This window comes from Oncorhynchus tshawytscha, linkage group LG01 (assembly GCF_018296145.1).
Source record: "Oncorhynchus tshawytscha isolate Ot180627B linkage group LG01, Otsh_v2.0, whole genome shotgun sequence".
Taxonomy (NCBI): domain Eukaryota; kingdom Metazoa; phylum Chordata; class Actinopteri; order Salmoniformes; family Salmonidae; genus Oncorhynchus; species Oncorhynchus tshawytscha.
In genome coordinates, this window is record NC_056429.1 from 18,844,137 (window position 1) to 18,867,660 (window position 23,524).

Genomic DNA, 23,524 nt, shown 5'->3' on the forward strand with positions numbered 1-23,524 from the left:
ACTAGAATCTTTGAGGTCCATAAGAATGATATGAACATGATGAAAACCTACCACTCAAGTTTCGACTGTTGATTCTAAAATTTAGAGGTGCAAAAGGTTTTGAGGATACAATTTTCCCACCTAAAAGAGAAAAAACATAATCTTCCCATGAAGGCACTTCACAAAAGGCTATTTGAGAATGACAGCTTAAAACTAAACAATACAAACACAGATCTATAATGAGTCCCAGATTGATCTGTGTATGTGGCTGCAATAAATAATCAATGGCAGCATAGATCATGCTTTCATGTCTAGCTTTTAAAACACAAGGGTCATGTGGAGGAGAGGTCAAATGACTGAGGGTTCAGAGGTCAAGTGTGTGGTATTGACACAGCTGACATTAGCTACCTGCATGTTACCCTCTCTCTTGTTATCTCTAATGAAAGCAGCTGAATCAATAACCTATTGAAATTATCCAAGGTTCTTAATTTGCTGTACCAAAATGGCAGGGTGGGCTTGACACAGGGTAACAGAAGGGCCATTTACTACATACCTTCCTTCATGTTAGCAAAGCGCTCCTTCAGCTGGTGATCAACCTCTGGACCAAAAGCAAAGTTGTTCACAAAAATTACACTACTAGACAAACGGGGAAGAGGAGAGAAGGGAGAAGAGGAGAAAACGATTTAGAGTTGAAGCTGTGCAGACGTTTCCCTTTTGTTCAGACGTTTCCCTTTTGTTCAGACGTGTGTAAATACACAGTGACATCTCAGTGGGAGTGGAAGCCTCCAGATTATATAGAGGTACTGTACCTTGTGTTGGCTATCCTCTCCTTCCACACTTCAGACAGGAAATCACCCCTCTCCAGCTTGAAAATAAACAGGAAAATAAGTTGCATGTCTGCAATCCAAAACCATTTGTGTATTTCTGAATGACACTTCTGTCAGATCAACTCATAATCTTACCGAGTAGTCCCCGTGTTTCTTCCCATACCACTTCATCCACCTCTTAAATTCTTTGTCCATGGACTGAAAGAAAAAGCACACAAATTACTTTTATGACAACCATCTGGAATAGATGACAAACCATCAAGCTCGGTGTGGGATGTTAGGAACTTACCTCTGCATAAGTGGCTGGAATGTCTGCCTTCTCCACACCAAAGTAGTGTTTACAGTTTGTTGCTGCAGCAACCTGCAGCACCACTTGTCCCACTCCTGCAATTACAGATGATTAAGATGGCAAATAATACACCGGGCTGCGAGTCACATTAAGACTGATTATCTCATTAGGAACTAAACATTGAGGTAAACACTGACCGCTGCCGAGGTCTACAAAGGTATCGTCCTCCATCATTTCCATCTCGTTGATGATCTGGGCCACCAGGTCAAAGGATGTCTCACCGTACACCTCGGGGGAGAATGGCTCATAGTTGTTGAGCTTCTCTGGGTCCGTGACCGAGTGGTTGTACACCTGCTGCAGGATATGCCTGAGGAGCCCATTGGACGGCCGCTTGTTCAGCTTCAGGGGCGGGGTGGTGCCTTTCCACTGACACACAGGACAGGGAGTTCAGTATGACTATATTACATAGCTAGGTTATAAACATGTCGCTGTGCACAAGTGAGCTAGGTTTTCCCTACGGTGACAAGAAAGATAATTAAATGTAACATTTCAACATTTTAACATAACGTGTTCAGAAATAAGCTTTGGACTAAACTGTAGAGACATTCCAACTCACCAGCTGGTGGATGCTGTCGATGGCTCTGTTGTATTTGTCACAAAGTCTTTGCATACTCTCGAAGCTGTAACACACAGAAAAATAAATAACGTCTATCAACATCTTATGACAAGACATGGACAAGGAAGCTAGCAGTCCATGACTTGTATTTTTGTGCTGATGTTAGTTTGGCCAGGACCGTGGATACAAGGCGGCTAATTGCATATCAGTTTGCCTCCACTCTACGAGACTCATCTCTCAGGCTGCTACCACACCAAAACATTCCTAAATGAGCATCCCTGTCATTAGCATCTGCACCCCCGGGAAGAACATTTAAATGTAAAAAAAAAAAAGTGCTAGTCCATTCTACTCATACTCTGGATGTTACTATGGTATTGGACTGTGACTACGGTGCTCTGGTAGACTGTGCTTAAGATCAGCATCACAGTCCTTGTTCTTCATATTCTGATGCTCAGCTCACCTCTTCGTGTCGTAGTCGATGAGGACATAGTTCTCCATAGCCAACTTAAGGTCTGGGATCTCCTCACACACCCAACTGAGAACAATGATCAATACAGGGGTTAGTTTACAAAGACCTAGTCTAACTCAATCAAGAAGTACAGTCACTCACTGCACCATGCTTTTGAGATAGAAAGGTGGTAGTTACTTACCGAATGGTCTCAATGATTTCATGAGCAGCATCATGGTGTTTATCCTGGAGATAAAGTAAACAAAAGGGGAGAAAAGATAGTGGGTTTGAATAGATCCTTTTCCAGTACATGACACATGACTCTTGGCTGCAGATGGCTGCTGCCATTCAACATGGCCTAGATTTAAATTTGTATTACTTCCAAACAAAATGGCTTTTTTTTGGTTCTCATACGCTTAACAATTCTATGATTATTGCTTGATCGGTTGCTAAGATCATATTTGTTGACTGCCTTCATGACCTGTGACCGCCGGGGTGGCGGTAATACAGTCACCATAACAGCCCTAGTCAGTCAGAATCCAAATAGAGGAGACAAAGAATGTACACAGATATGCTAACAGCTACCAACACGAGTTCAGCCAACTGGCTCATATAAGGCCAGCAGCACTCAATGACTTAACAATCCACACAGTGCAAACCACAGTAGTTAGTGTGACTCATTCACTACGACTACCTCCATAACAATTCAAGAGACCACCGAGTGTATCACTTATCAAGCTGACATTCTCTAAAATGGCTGTGGTCTGGGAGAATGAGTGCATTTAAAGCTCAGTAACTTAATTAGATGGGTTGTCAGGCCACTGCTGTACCTACTGCTATTGCAGCATGGGAGGAACTGCAGGATTCCAGTCAGACTGGTTGCCAGCAGCCTAAGATGACCCAGTGACCTACTTTTTGCTCCAACGCGGGACCTCCTGGGAGGGCCTCGGCGGGAAGGAAGAAGGGAAGGAGGTAGAAAGCCAGGCCTAGCTGCACTCAGCTGGACTGGCTCTGGCACAACAGCAGGCTAGAGTTACAGGGCTCTGCTTTTCCTGTCCAATACCTCCACAAATTTCGCCATGAAAACGCTTACAATAACATCAGGTCTGAGATTACAGGACCAGAGAGCATGCCATGAAATAAAATATATTTAGCCACAAAGGAAGCAAAGCATTTCACAAAAGGAGCAAACGCTGCTATGAATAGCCTAGTAATAAAATAACCAATGAATTCAGTGCCTTCAGAAAGTATTCACAACCCTTGACTTAGTCAACATTTTGTCTTAAAGCCAGAATTAAATAGAGATTTGACGCCACTGGCCTTTACACCCCATAAAGTCAAGGTTGAATTATGTTGTTGCTTGGTTTTTGCTCTGTCATGAAGGGTCAACTGTGGGACCTTATATAGACAAGTGTACCTTTCCAAATATTGTCCACTCAATTGAATTTACCACAGGTGGACTCCAAATCAAGTAGTTGAAACATCAAGGACAATCAATGGAAACAGAATTTTTAAAATTTAACTAGGCAAGTCAGTTAAGAACAAATTCTTACTTACAATGACTGCCTAGGAACAAGGCAGTCTGACTTGTTCAGGGACAGAATGACAGATTTACCCTGTCAGCTTGGGATTCGAGGAAGCAACATTTTGTCTACTGGCCCAGCACTCTAACCACAATGCACCAGAGCTCAATTTCAAGTCTCATAGCATACCAACATAAATACTGTAGTTTAATTTATACATTTGCAAAAAACATATCTAAAAACCTGTTTTTGCATTATCGTTATGGGTTATTGTCTGTAGATTGGAGGGAAATAAATACAAATTAAAACATTTTTAGAAAAAGGCTGTAATGTAACAAAACGTGGAAAAAGTCAAAGGGTTTATGATAATATATTTTGATACATTCAATGTAAAGATTGTGAACCCATGTTACATTTACCACCCATTTCAGGAAGTGAGGTCACTGGGTACTGCCCCTATATACAGTGCCTTCGGAAAGTATTCAGACCCATCTACTTTCTCCACATTGTTACAGCCTTAATCTAAAATTGTCATCTCTCTACACACACCAAAAAACAGGTTTAGAAATGTAGCTAATTTATTAAAAATACAACTGAAATATCAGATTTAAATGAGTATTCAGACCCTTTACTAAGTACTTTTAAGCATCTTTAGCAGCGATTACAGCATAGATTATTCTAGGGTAAGACGCTACAAGCTTGGAACACCTATATTTGGGGAGATTCTCACATTCTTGTCTGCATATCCTCTCAAGCCATGTCAGGTGGGATGGGGAATGTTGATGCACAGCTGTTTTCAGGTCTCTCCAGAGACGTTAGAACAGGTTCAAGTTGAGGCTCTAGCTGGGCCACTCAAGAACATTCAGAGACTTGTCCCGAAGCCACTCCGGCGTTGTCTTGGCTGTGTGCTTAGGGTCATTGTCCTGTTGGAAGGGGAACCGTCTCCCCCAGTCGGAGATCCTGGGCGCTCTGGAGCAGGTTTCCATCAAGGCTGGCTATACACTTTACTCCGTTCAGCTTTCTCTCGATCCGGACTCGTCTCCCAGTTGCTGAAAAACATCCCCACAGCATGATGCTGCCACCACGCTACACTGTAGAGATGGTGCCAGGTTTCTTCCAGACGTGACGCTTGGCATTCAGGCCAAAAAGTTCAATCTTGGTTTCATTAGACCAGAGAAGCTTGTTTCTCATGGTTTGAGTCTTTAGGTGGCTTTTGTCAAACGTCAAGAGGGCTGTCATGTGCCTTTTACTGAGGAGCGGTTTCCATCTGGATAGTCTAAAGGCCTGATTTGGTGGAGTGCTGCAGAGATGGTTGTCCTTCTGGAAGGTTCTCCCATCTCTACAGAGAAACTCTGGAGCTCTGTCAGAGTGACCATCAGGTTCTTGGTCACCTCCCTGATCAAGGCACTTTTTTATTTATTTCACCTTTATTTAACAAGGTACAAGTTCTCATTTACAATTGTGACCTGGCCAAGATAAAACAAAGCAGTTTGACACATACAACAGAGTTAGACATGGAGTAAAACAAACATACAGTCAATAATACAGTAGAAAAATAAGTCTATATACAATGTGAGCAAATGAGGTGAGATAAGGGAGGTAAAAGGCAAAAAAAGGCCATGGTGGCAAAGTAAATACAATATAGCAAGTAAAACACTGGAATGGTTGATTTGCAGTGGAAGAATGTGCAAAGTAGAGATAGAAATAATGGGGTGCAAAAGTGCAAAATAAATAAATACAGTAGGGAAAGATGTAGTTGTTTGGGCTAAATTATAGATGGGCTATGTACAGGTGCAGTAATCTGAGCTGCTCTGACAGCTGGTGCTTAAAGCTAGTGAGGGAGATAAGTGTTTCCAGTTTCAGAGATTTTTGTAGTTCGTTCCAGTCATTGGCAGCAGAGAACTGAAAGGAGAGGCGGCCAAAGAAAGAATTGGTTTTGGGAGTGACCAGAGATAAATACTTGCTGGAGCGCGTGCTACAGGTGGGTGCTGCTATGGTGACCAGCGAGCTGATATAAGGGGGGACTTTACCTAGCAGGGTCTTGTAGATGGCCTGGAGCCAGTGGGTTTGGCGACGAGCACGAAGCGAGGGCCAGCCAACGAGAGCGTACAGATCCTAGTGGTGGGTAGTATATGGGGATTTGGTGACAAAACGGATGGCACTGTGATAGACTGCATCCAGTTTATTGAGTAGGGTATTGGAGGCAATTTTGTAAATGACATCGCAGAAGTCGAGGATCGGTAGGATGGTCAGTTTTACAAGGGTATGTTTGGCAGCATGAGTGACGGATGCTTTGTTGCAAAATAGGAAGCCAATTCTAGATTTAACTTTGGATTGGAGATATTTGATGCGAGTTTGGAAGGCGAGTTTAGTCTAACCAGACACCTAGGTATTTGTAGTTGTCCACATATTCTAAGTCAGAGCCGTCCAGAGTAGTGATGTTGGACAGGCGGACAGGTGCAGGCAGCGGTTGAAGAGCATGGGGCTTTGGTGACATTTCGTTTTACTTGTATTCAAGAGCATTTGAGGCAATGGAAGAAGAGTTGTATGGCATTGAAGCTCACCTGGAGGGTTGTTAACTAGGGGGCACTATTTTTACTTTGGTAAAAATAACATTCCCAAAGTAAACCGCCTATTTATCAGGACCAGATGCTAGAATATGCATATAATTGACAGCTTAGGATAGAAAACTCTAAAGTTTCCAAAACTGTAAAAATATTGTCTGTGAGTATAAGAGAACTGATATTGCAGGCGAAAGCCTAAAGAAAAATCCAATCAGGAAGTGACTCATGTTTTGAAACCGTTGTGTTCCTATGCACCCCTATTGATCACTGAAAGGGATATCAACCAGATTCCTTTTTCTACGTATTTCCTAAGGTGTCTACAGCATTGTGACATAGTTTCACGCCTTTATGTTGAAGAATGAGCGTAAACGACTACATTGCGTAAGTGGCCAGCTGAAGGCTCTGAGTGATTCTTGCGTAAAAGACAGAGGTAGTCATTTTTCCTCTCGCGCCTACTGAAAAGCCAAATGTCCCGGTTGATATATTATCAAATAGATATTTGAAAAACACCTTGAGGATTGATTATAAAAAACGTTTGCTATGTCTGTCGATATTATTCACATAATTTGGATATTTTTCCCCGGCGTTGTCGTGACCGCTATTTCCGGTGGATTTCTAAACATGACAAGCAAACGGAGGATTTTTGGGTATAAAAATAATCTTTATGGAACAAAAGGAACATTTGCTGTTCAACGAAGTCTTGTCAGTGAAAACATGTAGCTCTGTTTTTAGCCACCTCGTGTGTTTCCGTCGGTAGATTAGTGGGGTTCCGTGTGGTAGAGGGGATCAATCCAATTGGCAAAATAGATAGTGACCCAGGAAAAATTGTCCGACAGACCTTTTCAGATAGCAGCCGATAAGACCGCTAACGATTAGCAGGCCGCAGATGGGCGTTCAGGTCACGCCGTGACGGAGGGGCCAGTTGGATAACTCCCTCAAGCAGATAATGTCGGTAGTCCAGTCGTGAAGGCCCGGTGGGGCTCCGAATTGGCAGTAAAACGGGTCCGGATAGGTGATTGCAGCCCAGGAGTGGCTGATGGAACTCTTCAGCTGGCTAGCTCTGGAATTTGCGGTTGAAATCCGGGGATATGGAGAGAAAAATAGGTCCGGTATGTTCTGGTCTGAGTCGCGTTGTACAAAACTGCCGATAGATTTGAGCTTAATGATAGCTGATGACCACAAACCGTGGTTAGCTGAATACTAACGTTAGCCAGTAAACTGGCTCTAGCTTCTGGCTCTAGCTTCTGGCTCTAGCTTCTGGCTCTAGCTTCTGGCTCTAGCTTCTGGCTCTAGCTTCTGGCTCTAGCTTCTGGCTCTAGCTTCTGGCTCTAGCTTCTGGCTCTAGCTTCTGGCTCTAGCTTCTGGCTCTAGCTTCTGGCTCCTTCCCCGAATGCCCAGTTTGGCCGGTCAGCCAGCTCTAGGAAGAGTCTTGGTGGTTCCAAACTTTTTCCATTTAAGAATGACGGAGGCCATTGTGTTCTTGGGGACCTTCAAATGCTGCAGAAATGCCACGACACAATCCTGTCTAAGCTCTTTCAACCTCATGGCTTGGCTTTTGCACTGACATGCATTGTCAGCTATAGGACATTATATAGACAGGTGTGCCTTTCCAAATCATGTCCAATCAATTGAATTTACCACAGGTGGACTCCAAATCAAGTTGTAGGAACATCAAGGATGACCACTTGGGCTCAATTTAGAGTCTCAAAGGGTCTGAATACTTGCGTAAATAAGGTATCAGTTCATTTTAAATACATTTGCAAACATTTCTAAAAACCTTTTTGGCTTTGTCATTCTGGGGTATTGGGTGTAGATTGACGAGGATGTTTTATGTATTCAATCCATTTTAGAGTAAGGCTACATAACAAAATGTGGAAAAATTCAAGGGATCTGAATACTTTAAGGCACTGTATAGGACCTTCCACCCGTCTGGGATATGGATGCCCCATGAAGACCTAAGGGTCGAAATGTTATAAATAAAAGCACCTGGGAGAATGTGCTGCGTTTTCCTCTGTTTTCCATTAGTTTGCCTACAACTCCAGTACCTGGATGTGCACATGTTCTTCAGCTTTTGTACAATAGTGTTTAACATGATTTTTGAATGACAACCTCATCTCTGTACCTCACACATACGATTATCTGTAAAGGTCCCACAGTCAAGCAGTGAATTTAAAAAAAAAAGATTCAACCACAAAGACCAGGGAGGTTTTCCAATGCCTTGCAAATAAGGCCACCTATCAGTAGATGGGTAAAAATACAGATTGACATGGAATATTCCTTACAGAATGGTGAAGTAATTAATTACACTTTGGGTGTATTGATACACCATCCAGTCACTAAGAAGATACAGGCTTCATTCCTAACTCAGTTGCCAGAGAGGAAGGAAACCGTTTAGTGACTTCACCATGAGGTGAATAGTGACTTTAAAACAGTTTAATGGCTGTGATAGAAACTGAGAATGGATCAACAGCATTGTAGTTACTCCACAATAATCTAAATTGACATAGTAAAAATGGAGAAGCCTGTACAGAATAAACATATATTCTAAAAACAACAGCAATTGTGGCAAAGAAATTAACTTAATGTCCTGAAAATGTTATGTTTAGGGGAAATCCAACACAACAAATCCCTGAGTACCACTTCATATTTTCAAGCATGAAGATGACGGCATCATGTTACGTGCATGTATGTCATCGGCAAGGACTAGGAAGTTTCAGGATAAATTTAAAAACTGAGCTAAGCACAGGCAAAATCAGAGGAAAATCTGCTTTCCACAAGACACGGAGATGAATTAACCTAAAACACAAGACCAAATCGACACAGGAGTTGCTTAACAAGAAGACAGTGAATGTTCCTCAGTGGGTGAGTTACAGTTGACTTAAATCTACTTCAAAATCTATGGCAAGACCTGAATATGGTTCATCTAGCAATGATCAACAAACAATTTGACAGAGCATGAAGAATAAAAACATTTTTTTAAAGGCAAATGTTGCACAATCCAGGTGTGGAAAGCGCTTAGTGACTTACCCAGAAAAACTCACAGCTGTAATCATTGCTTAAGGTGCTTCTACAAAAGTATTGACTCAGGGGTGTGAATACTTAAAGAAATCTCATTTACACATTTCAATACTTCTAGAAACATGTTTTCACTGGCATTATGGGGTATTGTATGTAGGGATCCTGAGTGGCGCAGCGGTTTAAGGCACTGCATCGCGTCACTACAGACCCGGGTTCCGGCAGTAATCGAGAGTCCCATAGGACAGTACACGATTGGCCCATCGTCGTCCGGGTTAGGGGAGGGTTTGACCGGGGTAGGCAGTCATTGTAACTGACTTGACTAGTAAAAAAATAAAACAAAAGCTGGATGAGAAATCTATTAAATCCATTTTGAATTCAGGCTGTAACAACAAAATGTGAAGACAGTCAAGGGTTATGTATATTTTGAAGGCACTGTACATGCAGCCAAAATTAGAGGGCTCCAATGAGCTTACTGTGCTACAATTTTGTGACGGGTTAATATGCTGGTCCCAGACAGACCGCGTGTGCACATACAAATCAGCCTCTTCACAGTGTGGGTGTGTGGAGGTGGCGAGAGAGGGGGGAGTTCCTGCTGCTCACACACAGACAGCACGCAGCAACACCAGCGCTGCTTCTAAAAATAAATGCTGGCTTAGAGAAAGAATGCGTGTGACGCTTGAGAGGCACTCTAACAGCCAATCATCCTCTCTTCCCCTCCTAGCCCCCTGTTGTGGGCATGATGAAGGAACTGACTCAACCACTCACTACCTTCCCCGCCTTTTCATTCTGTCGTTACCTCACCATGACGCACTGCCAGGGAATAATACCGCTCCACTACGCATTACTCATGACCAACAAACAAATAACTAACCAGGTGCAGCAGCGATATTACCACAGAGATAAACTGATTCATCAACCCATCCATCACAGTCTAGCTCTTAGGCAGAACTGCCTTAATATGCCTGTATGCTTGATCTTCCCTGATAACACCACAGGTCACGTTGGCCCAAGGAGTGCTTCTTAATTCATTGATGTATGGCTTGTTAGTTTCACTTTAACATAGGTAGAAATACTGGAAGAAACACACACATCTGACAACACAAAATAGGCAAGATGACATCGATTCAAATATGGTCTTGTACGAAAGCATTCTGGCTTTAGTTAGAGCCAAGAAAATAATTTAACAAAGGGCTCTGCAGCACAAGAGCTGTTCCTCATATGGAAGCAGTTACAAATTTAAATCCGCAGATGGTGACAGTGAGAGAATGAGCGTTTAAGCATGTGATTGGTAGCAGCTTCAGCGTGGGGAGACAGGAAGGCAGCATATATTACTATCATGTTGTGCAGTGAACAACAGAAGAGTGCACGTTCCGTCTCTGTGGGGGGAGTGGAGTAATTTGGTCAGAAGTACTGGAATATGTATGATGTACAGCATCTTTTGGCTGGGCAGGAGCACTGGGCCTAAAGCACGTGTCAAACTCATTCCCCGGAGGGCTGAGTATGTGGGTTTCCGCTCCTCCCTTGGACTTTAAGAATTAAAAAGACACTGATTAGTATGAAACTCCCCTTACCTGGTTGTCTAGGTCTTCATTGAAAGGAAAAATCAAAAACCAGCAGACACTAGGTCATCTATGGAATGAGTGACACCCCTGACCTGAAGCATTATTACTGAGAAAGATGAACAAAATACAACCCAATGAATACCAAAATATTGCACCATTATACATTAATATGCTTAGGAGTTTGTCATAGTCCTCTTCAATAGATCAAACTGCAAAAAAAGAAACCACCCCATTGAAACATCCACAGGCTTGTGATGTGTAGACTGAAGAGCCAGGCAGAATCTGCAGCTAATCAAGTGCTTTGTAACGCTGGCCTTATCTTCTGCCCCTCCCAGTGGTGCATATTGAGAAGTCTAGGAGGCCCTTATTTTAAAAACATGGCCAGAACTCCACACAGATAAAGACTAGAATCCAGTTAGTCTGGTGCGGGGCGGAAATTACAATTAGAAGAATTTTAGATCTGCCTTTAGAAAATGCAGAAAGATACTTTTGGTCAAGTAGTGTATGTGGACACCTGCTCGTCGAATATCTCATTCCAAAATCCTGGGCATTAATATGGAGTTGGTCCCCCCTTTACTAATATAAACAGTCTCCACTCTTCTGGGAAGGCTTTCTGCTAGATGTTGGAACATTGCTGTGGGGACTTGCTTTCATTCAGCCACAAGAGCATTAGTGAGGTCGGGCACTGATGTTGGGCAGTTAGGCCTGGCTCGCAGTTGGCGTTCCAATTCATCCCAAAGGTGTTCGATGGGGTTGAGGTCAGGGCTCTGTGCAGGTCAGTCAATTTCTACCACACTGATTGACAAACCATTTCTTTATGGACCTCACTTTGTGTACAGGGGCATTGTCTTGCTGGAAACAGGAGGGCCTTCCCCAAACTGTTGGCACAAAGTTGGAAGCGCAGAATCGTCTAGAATGTCATTTGTTTGCTTTAACCATGAAAAAAAAGCCCCAGATCATTATTCCTCCTCCAACGAAGTGATGTTATTGTGAAATGGAAACGTCTAGGCATAACAACGGCTCAACCGTGAAGTGGTAGGCCACACAAGCTCACAGAACAGGAAGGGCGTGAAAACTCGTCCTCTGGAATGAATTAAGCATCACCATCTTCCAGTCCAACAGACCAATCTGGGTTTGGCAGATGCCAGGAAAACACTACCTGCCCAAATGCATAGTGCCAACTGTAAAGTTTTGCGGAGGAGGAATAATGGTCTGGGACTGTTTTTCATGGTTTGGGCTAGGCCCCTTCGTTCCAGTGAAAGCAAATCTTAACGCTACAGCAAACAATGACATTCTAGATAATTCTGTGCCTCCAACATTTGTGGCAACAGTTTGGGGAAGGCCCTTTTCTTTCAGCATGACAATTCCCCTGTGCACAAAGCAAGGTCCATACAGAAATTGTCGATATCAGTGCAGAAGAACCTGACTGGCCTGCAGAGAGCCCTGACCTCAACACCTTCGGGATGAATTGGAAAGCTGACTGCGAGCCATGACTAATTGTCCAACATCAGTGCGCACATTCACTACTACACGTGGCTGAATGGAAGCAAATCCCCGCAGCAATGTTCAAACATCTAGTGGAAATTCTTCTCCAGAAGAGTGGAGGCTGTAGTAGCAGCAAAGGGGGGGACCAAATCCACATTAATGCCCATGATTTTGGAATGACAAGTAGTTGGTTTTCAACAGCGGAGATTTGTAATAACCATGCTGTCTGTCTCTCCGATATCTGCAACATTGCTTTAATATTGAAATTCGATCTCCATCTGTCCTATGGTAAACACGTTGGGACTTAGGACGAAACAGACAGGCTGGCTGCTTCTCAGCCAGGCAAAATCATCAATAAGCTGACAATATTTGTTGGATATATACATCGAAATGTCAATAGAAAAAACACAAAATTCAGCAAGTATGCTGTCATTCCAGCTTCAGTTTGAAGTGATTGTGTTAGTTGGCTCTCTTCTGAAGAGTGGCCTGGAGAGAGAGCACATGTTCTATGCCAGGTGAAATTGCACATCATTAGCTCATGCATTGTTATGTTGTCCCCCACCACAATTTTTTTTCGCTGTTATTCTGGTTGCACTGTTTGACATGACTGTGTTAGCCAAAGCTGGCTAGCTAGAAAGGGATACGAATGGTGCCAGCCATCACGGCAATGAAACAATCTGGTCACGTCCATAGATTTATAACAAAAACTGGTACCCTGGCAACTGAAACGATAGAATGAACAACCAGCCGTCTTAGGTAGCAACACTATATTTGTCAGGCCTGTATCTTGTGGAAGGATGAAATTGTATGAATGAATTCATCAAAATAAAGTTGATGAAAATATGGCAATAATTATTTGAATATGTCGGTAACCCATTGTATAAAAGTGATAATGCCCTCAAAGCAGTCATGCCAATATATCCTCCAAACACCAGTATCTCAGGCATTATCACTTAAATAATGCCCTTCAAGGCAATTAGAAACGAGTATTCAACAATTCCATGGTATAACACAGAAGCAGTTGTTGTGATGGAGCTGCCTCACCAAAACATTACATATTGTGTATTTATTGATTGTGTTATTTTTCTACTATTCTCTCAGCTTTGTTGGGAAAGGCCTGTAAGAAAGCATTTTTCCCTGTTAATCTACAACGGTTTATGAAACATGTGACGTAAAATATTATTGATTTGTTTGCGGTGCCTTTTTCTGAGGATGCCAGTCATGCAACAGTCCGGTTATCAGTCTCTGGTGTAATGGGAGTGAAGTCAGCCAGGGCCAACTGTGGAGGATTGCATCAGCAGCAGTACTGCTTAGTTCCTGAACTCAGACGTTAAAGGGTATTACCCAGTGTGACACAGAACACTAGACACGCCACAGACAACACTCCGCTGTTCTGAGAAACACACTTTCAGGTAGTCCCCCCAGCACCGTCTTACCGCAATTTTCTATAAATGAGTAAAACAGCTGAAACACACTTGAAGCCACCAGAGAAACCACAATGATTTCATCTGCTTCCATTTCGTTCCCCTTTGTACAATCTGGCAAACTATAGTATGAACTTCAGCTAAAAACAAATATGTTCAAAGCATGCTGCACACACTCAAGGTGCAAACACAATCAACTCTGCCTTAACAATAGAGGTCGACCGATTAATCGGAATGGCCGATTAATTGGGGCCGATTTCAGGTTTTCATAACAATCAGAAATCTGTATTTTTGGGCGACAATTTTTAAATATACCTTTATTTAACTAGGCAAGTCAGCCTGTTAAAGATAGGGCTGATTTACTGCCCCCTTTGGGGTGATTGCGTGCCCATAGTAAACAGAAAAAAAATCTGTCAAAAATTGCTAATATATGCATATAAAAATTATTATTGAATAGAAAACACTCTAAAGCTTCTAAAAACGTTTAAATTATGTCTCTATGTAAAGCAGAACTCTCAGGGCACTCATTCTCCCAAACTCTCTCGTCATCATAAAAGTTGGCCCAACTTTGACGTCATCGCCCCCACCCTTCCCAAGCACCTACAGTCCTGGGAACAGTTTCTATCTCTTCAGCGCGATGTCTGCTTTCAATGGGGCTTCTCATTGTGAGAATCGCGCGCTCACGAGAGTTTTGGCGGGCCGAAACCTTTCGGTCACGCGAGAAAACAGGTTACTCTCATGCGCGTTCTGCTCGGGTGATGTCTTTGTTCCAAGATTGATTAAACGACTTGTGTGTTTCTGATCGTCCTGAGAATTGCTGTGAAGCTAGATAACATGCTAACGCTGTGTTCTGAACATAGTTTGACAAGTTTAGTCGACATATAATATGTAATTTCGACGTTTTGGTGCGCACCCACTTGACTTTTGGCTGCATTTCAACCGAAATGTGTCGTGTTTGATCACCGAAAGACACAGACTTCCAAACTAAAGCTGTTTTTGGTAAGTATAAACCCTTCCAGGTCTACTGATGGAAGAACAGCAAAGGTAAGGGAATATTTATGTGTTTATTATGGGTTTCTGTGGACTCCGAAGTAGAGGAGCCAAAATGCTAATTCCTGAGCGCCGACTCATATTATAGCCTAGTGAACGAAATCTGTAACGTTAAAAATAAAAGTAACACAGCGATTGCATTTAGAAGAAGTGTATCTTTCTATACATATGTAGAACATGCATATTTAGTCTAAGTTTGTTGTGTATTCCATGTTAGCTGACGGCATATGGCGGAGCTATCGTCATTTCTCCGGACATTTGAGTAGCATTTTTTTTGAACATGCCGTCATTGTAAACAGATTTATGGATATATATAGCATATTATTGAAAAAAAAAAATGTACTGTGTAACATGTTATATTACTGTCATCTGATGAAGATTTCAAAAGGTTAGTGAAATTATTTTTCTTTTAATCCTGCGTTTGGTGATTGCATATTTTGTGGAATTTGGCTATGGAAATAAGCTTGGTCTTCGGTGTGTCTTCGGTGGTGGTTTGACATAAATATGTGCTATGTTTTCGCCGTAAAACATTTTAGAAATCTGACTTGCTGGCTAGATAAACAAGTTGTTTATCTTTCATTTGAGCTATTGGACTTGTTAATGTGTGGAGGTTAAATATTTTTAAGAATATTTTTTGCGTTCCATGCGCCACATTCCAGCTGACGGTGGGAGGGCTGGTTCCCAATTGGGACTCAAGATCCTCAACAGGTTTTAACGTCTTGCATCGAGCAATCCCGTATCCGGGAGCGTAATCATAGCCTCAAGCTCATTACCATAATGCAACGTTAACTATTCATGAAAATCGCAAATGAAATAAATATATTGGCTCACAAGCTTAGCCTTTTGTATGTATGTACTGTCATCTCAGATTTTCAAAATATGCTTTTCAACCATAGCTACACAAGCATTTCGTAAGAGTATTGATAGCTAGCATAGCATTAAGCCTAGCATTCAGCAGGCAACATTTTCACAAAAACAAGAAAAGCATTCAAATAAAATAATTTACCTTTGAAGAACTTCGGATGTTTTCAATGAGGAGACTGTTAGATAGCAAATGTTCAGTTTTTCCAAAAAGATTATTTGTGTAGGAGAAATCGCTCCGTTTTGTTCACCACGTTTGGCTAAGAAAAAACCCTGAAAATTCAGTCATTACAACGCCGAACTTTTTCCCAAATTAACGCCATAATATCGACAGAAACATGGCAAACGTCGTTTAGAATCAATCCTCAAGGTGTTTTCACATATCTATTTGATGATAAATAATTTGTGGCAGTTGGGTTTCTCCTCTGGAGCAAATGGAAAAATGCACGCAGCTGGAGATTACGCAATAATTTTGACGGGGGACACCAAGCGGGCACCTGGTAAATGTAGTCTCTTATGGTCAATCTTCCAATGATATGCCTACAAAAACATCACAATGCTGCAGACACCTTGGGGAAACGACAGAAAGTGTAGGCTCATTCCTGGCGCATTCACAGCCATATAAGGAGACATTGGAACATAGCGCCTTCAAAATCTGGGCCATTTCCTGTTTGAAATTTCATCTTGGTTTCGCCTGTAGCATCAGTTCTGTGGCACTCACAGATAATATCTTGGCAGTTTTGGAAACGTCAGAGTTTTCTTTCCAATGCTGTCAATTATATGCATAGTCGAGCATCTTTTTGTGACAAAATATCTTGTTTAAAACGGGAACATTTTTTTATCCAAAAATTAAAAGAGTGCCCCCTATGTTGAAGAAGTTAAGAACAAATTCTTATTTTCAATGACGGCCTAGGAACAGTGGGTTAACTGCCCTGTTCAGGGGCAGAACGACGGATTTTCACCTTGTCCGCTCGGGGGATCCAGTCTTGCAACCTTAGAGTTAACTAGTCCAACGCAATAACGACCTGCCTCTCTCTCGTTGCACTCCACAAGGAGACTGCCTGTTATGCGAATGCAGTAAGCCAAGGTAAGTTGCTAGCTAGCATTAAACTTCTTATAAAAAACAATCATAATCACTAGTTAACTACACATGGTTGATATTATAACTAGATATTATCTAGCGTGTCCTGCATTGCATATAATCTGACTGAGCATACAAGTATCTGACTGAGCGGTGGTAGGCAGAAGCAGGCGCGTAAACATTCATTCCAACAGCACTTTCTTTGAGTTTTGCCAGCAGCTCTTCTTTGTGTCTCAAGCATTGCGCTGTTTATGACTTCAAGCCTATCAACTCCCGAGATGAGGCTGGTGTAACCGAAGTGAAATGGCTAGCTAGTTAGCGCGCGCTAATAGCTTCTCAAGCGTCACTTGCTCTGAGGCATCTAGTAGTTGTTCCCCTTGCTCTGCATGGGTAACGCTGCTTCTTTGGTGGCTGCTGTTGTTGTGTTGCTGGTTCGAGCCCAGGGAGGAGCAAGGAGAGGGACGGAAGCTATACTCTTACACTGGAAATACTAAAGTGCCTATAAGAACATCCAATAGTCAACGGTTAATGAAATACAAATGGTATAGAGGGAAATAGTCCTATAATAACTACAACCTAAAACTTCTTACCTGGGAATATTGAAGACTCATGTTAAAAGGAACCACCAGCTTTCATGTTCTGAGCAAGGAACTGAAACGTTTCCTTTCTTAAATAGCACATATTGCACTTTTACTTTCTTCTCAAACATTTTGCTTTTGCATTATTTAAACCAAATTGAACTTGTTCCATTATTTATGAGGCTAAATTGATTTTATTGATGTATTATATTAAGTAAAATAAGTGTTCATTCAGCATTGTCGTAATTGTCATTATTACAAATACATTATTTATTTATTATTACTATAAAAAAATTATTTATTTTTAATCGGCCGATTAAATCAGTATCGGCCTTTTTGGTCCTCCAATAAATCGGCATTGGCGTTGAAAAATCAATCGGTCGACCTCTACTTAACACATTAGGGCCTAACTAGGAAAATATGTTTTTGCATATAGCCTATCTAGTAAGATCCACATAGGTTAAAATACAGCATCATAGTCTGTGCATGCAACAACAACAAAAAGCAATCTACGGGAGATCAAGAAGCTTGGTCATAACACACAGCAATGATTCACTGTTTTTAATCTACACAGGACATGCATGCAAAAGTAAAAACAAAAAGACTTAAGTGTTATTCAGTAGGCCTTTGCCCACAGTCAACCCACACTACTGGTTTATTTCGTGGCATTTGCGTAGAACAACCAAAACTTAGCCTGTATACCTTGAGAAATCTGTGGAGGACTAGGCTATCTTCTGGATTCCAAAATAGTTGCAATTAGGCTTCTGTCTAACACCCTTTCGGTTGGATGTTAGCAGTCTCCTCTGCACTAACAAAAACATGTTTTGAGTAACCTACATACTGCAAAACAGTATTGGATGTTCACATTTATGGTTGAAACTAGGTTTCAAGTTCAAGTCTGTCAGCTAATCCACTGAATTTGTGGAACTGGTTTTAGAAGTGGGATGGATAACTGGTCAAACCATGTGAGACACATGTGAGTCATATGGGATGGTACTACCCAGAAGCGCTATTTATTTGATTTACTGGACCTAGTGGAAAAGCAACTTATATATCCATACAAGGGACTAGAGTTGTGGGGAATTGTGCAATGTTTCTGCTATATTAACGCAAATTATACCATCAGATTGTACTCTATTGGCATGAGTGCAGTATTGCATCAAGAGTGCAGGATTTTAGGTGCAATTCCAGCTGGCAGCTCAAAATCAAATCAAATCAAATTGTATTTGTCACATACACATGGTTAGCAGATGTTAATGCGAGTGTAGCGAAATGCTTGCGAAATGCTATACCCTAAATTCAGTCAGACTGGAGTATGCAACAATCTTTCTGTGCAATAACAGTAACAGTAGATCTCAACAAGACAGTGACCACCAGGCAGAGAGTCATTTGCAGTCCAGCTACTGTAGTAATAACGTTTCAGCAAAATATTTTGAAAAACACATGGTACAATATATTGTTTAAGTTCTGGCAAAATTCCTTGCATGCATGAGTCGAATTACACGTATTGCAAATGACAATGGTGTTAAAACATCGCTCTCGGACTCACTTCAAAATGATGGCATGGTAGCTAGTTACATTAAATCATGGATAGATGCATAAAATAAAAAGTTAGCGAGCTAGCGTTCTAAATAGCTAAATAAATGCTTAACGTTACTCAGAACTATAATGCGAGTCAAAGAAAGCCGTTAAGAACGCTAGCTAGCAGAGTTTAACCAAATATATTTATAACTAACCCTTTATGTGGTAGAACCTTAACTAGTTAGCTACAGTACCTAGCTAACTTACTGACCCAACAGAAACCAAATTGTGGAGAGCTTCTTCTAGACTTCTGAGAGTTACCGGGACCTATAACTAGCTAACATACTGTACTTAGCTAGCCAAGTGTGCAGCGCTTCTCGTGTGTAATTTGTGTCATGCTCCATCTAACGATGTGTATACTTTAATCCGTTAGTAATCTATTTACTAGTAAGGTGTTCCGCACAGTCAGTAGCCACATTGTTGGCTATACACTCCACTGAGAATCGGTGGATATAACGTTAATGATACCCACTTCGAACAGCTTCTGGCTAGCCCTGTGATGGACCGTCTGTCTGGCCTGTATGCATGTAACCTTAGCTAACACATAAACTAGTAGCTATACACATAGCTAGCTAACAACAGCTAGGTAGGTACATTAAGAGATGAATAGCTAATCCTCACTTGGTTGGCCAAGTTATAACTGGCAACTTGGTTGGTTTAATTAAATACTCACGTATACTGGTAAAGGCCACGAGTAGCCAGCAGCTTCGGCTCCAACTGGCGACTTCAGCTTGAGTTCTAGCTTTTCTCCCATTCTACACTTTCTCCGGCGTTTCCTAACGTTAGCTAGTTTAGCGAGCTACTACAATTATCATTTTGTCAGAAATAAATCCTTATCACAACATATAAAATTAGATATCGATGAATGTAATGAGTGGTAAGTGATCCTCGCTCCCTGTAGTCCGGTGTTCAAATATTTGTTTGATTTTAATCAATTTGTTAAAAAATGACTTCATGCCGAGCGGCTCCTACACCTCGGCAGTACAGCCGCCATCTTGCCCGGCGTGAAAATCGGTCACTACCAAAGGGACAGAAACGCCAGGGGGGGGCTGTTTTAATGTCTATGTGGGGGGAGCGGCAGTCGGAGAATGGGAACTATCAACGGTTACCGGGGCTGTACAACCGGATTGTTACTTTTCGAAAGATGAGTATGACGAAAACAACCAACCATTCTCCTCTGTATAAAACAGTTTGAATTAGAATTTCCCGGGACCAATAACGGACAACTGGCGGGAGATACCATTTTACTCGATTACTCACTGCATGTGATGACATTGAACAAACAATAAAACCAATGTTTTGGATGGAGCAGACCGAGGTCGTTTGTTTTCCTCAATTTACCTAAAGTGTGTCAAGTGTGTTTATCAAGGAGCCAATGACTGTATATAATATAAATTGACAAAGCCATTGATCACGTGACACCATTCATTCCTATGTTTAGACTAAATAGCGAATTGATGCCAAATTAAGTCGATTAAAATGAGTTGTCTCGAAGGGTTACAGCTTTTGTCAAAATTGACTTTTCGTAGCAGGTTTAGGATCACTTATGCAGCAGGTTATGATAGCAGGTTAGGATTAAGAACGTCAAATGCGCACAACAATCCCCCCCAAAAAAATGTTTTTTATATATATATATATATTTTATATATATATATATATATATATATATATATAGCTATTGTCAAAGTGTGTGTGTATATACCGTGTGTGTGTATATATACACACACACTTTGACAAAAGCTGTATCCCAGCTTGACATGACCCTAAAAATGGTTTCTCATGGAGACAAAGGTTGTGTCCCCTGCTCAAACATTGCACACATCAACCAATGGTTGCATGCTACGTCATCGACCAACATAATACTTTAACATATGAGAGATGGCATGTGTCAGCAATGAATGGGCAGAGGAACGCACCCATATAACATGCACTGTTTGAGCTACTCCAGGAAGTGACGTTACAGGCTTGGTCAGTGCTGCCCCCTCGCATTGACTAATTTAACCACCGCGGTATAAAATGAACTGAGGAATGCACCCAAGATATCTTAACATTGTTTTCAAGGTAATCTACTCACATTAGCATACGCCTATTCATGGACCGACTATATCCGGGTTGCATCCGGTTTATATGGAATAACGTCAAATGCGCACAACGTCAACACGTCATCCAAACACATGGCAGACATTGTATGAATAGAAAATGTTGATCTCGGCTGTGAGTGATAGAAAAAATAAATCTGCTTCAGCAACAACGATTTTAATAATTTAATGGATATTTTTTTAGCAATGTTCAAATCTTTTAGCAATGTTCAAATCTGACTTCTCCGTGTTAAACAGCAGTACCGAAGCAAAACTGTAGGAGCAGTCGAAATCTGGGCCATTGAACTCAAGCAGGGGTGAACTCCCTGTCATTGAAGCCAGGGAGTTCAAGGCCAACCATGGTAGTGCAGCATTGTTAGCAGAAAACAGGATCCCCTATTATTGTGAATCGAAACATGGCGATCTTCGTGGTCAATCTTCTTGTAAATAAAAGTTTTGAAGATAATCATGTTACCAATAATTGCTTCTAATAGACCAGATGTATTTCCTCGAACCAATTATTTTAAAATCGCACACAGAAAAAGTAATGATAATTTAGTTGCTAATTGCAGCCTGGAGTAACCCAGTCGGCCTTCAAATCAAAAGGTAATTGCTCACATACGCATGTTTAGCAGATGTTATTGCCAGTGAGGCGAAATGCTTGTTTTCTAGCTCCAACAATATAGTAATATATAACAATTCTCAACAATACATACAAACCTAAAAGTAAAAGAAATTAAGGAATATAGAAATATTAGGATTAGCAATGTCAGAGTGGCATAGACTCAAATACAGTAGAATAGAATACAGTACATACATATGAGATGAGTAAAGCACAAATTTGTAAACATTATTGAAGTGACTAGTGTTCCATTATTAAAGTGGCCAGTAATTTCAAGTCTTATGTATATAGGGCAGCAGCCTCTAAGGTGCAGGGTTACGTAACCGTGTGGAAGCCGCCTAGTGATGGCTATTTAACAGTCTGATGGCCTTGAGATAGAAGTTGTTTTTCCAGTCTCTCGGTCCCAGCTTAGATGCACTTGTACTGACCTTGCTTTCTGGATGATAGTGGAGTGAACAGGCAGTGGCTCGGCTGGATGTTGCCCTGGAGGGCTGATAGTTTGCCACTGGTGATGCGCTGGGCAGACCGCATCACACTCTGGAGAGCCTTGCAGTTGCAGGCGGTGCAGTTGCAGGCGGTGCAGTTGCCTTGCCAGGCGGTGATACAGCCCAACAGGATGATCTCAATTGTGCATCTGTAAAAGTTGAGGGTTTTAGGTGCCAAGCGAAATTTCTTCAGCCTCCTGAGGTTGAAGAGACGCTGTTGCACCTTCTTCACCACTCTGTCGGCGTGGTTAGACCAATTCCGAGTGGACCGTCGGTGATGTGTACGCTGAGGAACTTGAATCTTTCCACCTGCTCAACTGCGGTCCCGTCAATGTGGATAGGAGCATGCTCCCTCTGCTGTTTCCTGAAGTCCATGAGCAGCTCCTTTGTTTTGTCGACATTACCAGGGCTCTCACCTCCTCCCTGTAGGCTGTCTCGTCATTGTTGGTAATCAGGCCTACTACTGTTGTGTCATCTGCAAACTTGATGATTGAGTTGGTGGCGTGTGTGGCCACACAGTCATGGGGGAACAGGGAGTACAGGAGGGGACTGAGTACAGGAGGGGGCTGAGTGGAGGTGTTGTTTCCTACCATCACCACCTGGGGGGGGCGGCCCATCAGGAAGTTCAGGACCCAGTTGCACAGGGCGGGGTTCAGACCCAGGGCCCGGAGTGTAATTGTGAGCTTGAAGGGTACTATGGTGTTGAATGCTGAGCTATAGTCAATGAACAGCATTCTTACATAGGTATTCCTCTTGTCCAGACGGGATAGGGCAGTGCGATGGTGATTGCATCATCTGCGGATCTATTGGAGGCGGTAAGCAAATTGAGGTGGGTCTATCTACGGTGTCAGGTAAGGTAGTGGTGATATGATCCTTAACTAGCCTCTCAAAGCACTTCATGATGACAGAAGTGAGTGCTACGGGGCGAGAGTCATTTAGTTCAGTTACCTTTGCTTTCTTGGGTACAGGAACAATGGTGGACATCTTGAAGCAAGTGGGGACAGCAGACTGGGATAGGGAGAGATTGAATATGTCCGTAAACACTCCAGCCAACTGGTCTGTGCATGCTCTGAGGACGCGGCTAGGGATGCCGTCTGTTCCGGCAGCCTTGCGAGAGTTAACACCTTCAACTTGAGTTCAATGACTGTATATGAATGGACAAAGCTATTGATCATCTGCCACTATTAATTCCTATGTGAAGACTCAATAATGTATTAAAGCCAAATAAAGTATTGAGCAACCCCACTTCTGACCATTGAAGCAAATTCGGGGTGGGTGTAGGCAGCTCAAACCTGTCACTGCACATTACACCAGAAGGTCAAAAACTCTTGATGAAGTCACTAGGCATTGTTCTAAGGTAAACAAATACCTATAGGCATCCCATCGCTGCCACCAATGTAGCCAACCGATGTAGCGCGAGGAATGCTATAGTGCCTTCCAGGGGGTTTTCAAA

General features: G+C 42.1%; 1 protein-coding gene across 5 annotated transcripts in view; it reads right to left on the reverse strand.

Annotated features, from left to right (window-relative positions):
- Window positions 1-22,138, reverse strand: part of LOC112233976 (histone-lysine N-methyltransferase, H3 lysine-79 specific) — a 43,517-nt gene extending 21,379 nt beyond the window's left edge. The window contains exons 1-10 of one of the 5 annotated variants that reach the window (XM_024402039.2): window positions 19,560-19,964; window positions 2,362-2,405; window positions 2,172-2,246; window positions 1,712-1,775; window positions 1,293-1,521; window positions 1,096-1,190; window positions 942-1,004; window positions 789-844; window positions 533-615; window positions 52-120 (exon numbers count right to left, since the gene is read on the reverse strand). In XM_024402039.2, the coding sequence (XP_024257807.1) occupies window positions 52-120; window positions 533-615; window positions 789-844; window positions 942-1,004; window positions 1,096-1,190; window positions 1,293-1,521; window positions 1,712-1,775; window positions 2,172-2,246; window positions 2,362-2,405; window positions 19,560-19,640 (859 nt within the window). In that variant the 5' untranslated portion in view covers window positions 19,641-19,964. Of the gene's footprint in view, window positions 1-51; window positions 121-532; window positions 616-788; window positions 845-941; window positions 1,005-1,095; window positions 1,191-1,292; window positions 1,522-1,711; window positions 1,776-2,171; window positions 2,247-2,361; window positions 2,406-19,559; window positions 19,966-22,014 lie in introns of those variants that run through there. The other 4 variants (XM_024402324.2, XM_042305213.1, XM_024402183.2 and 1 more) reach the window with 4 other exon arrangements.
- Window positions 22,139-23,524: the final 1,386 nt, after the last annotated feature.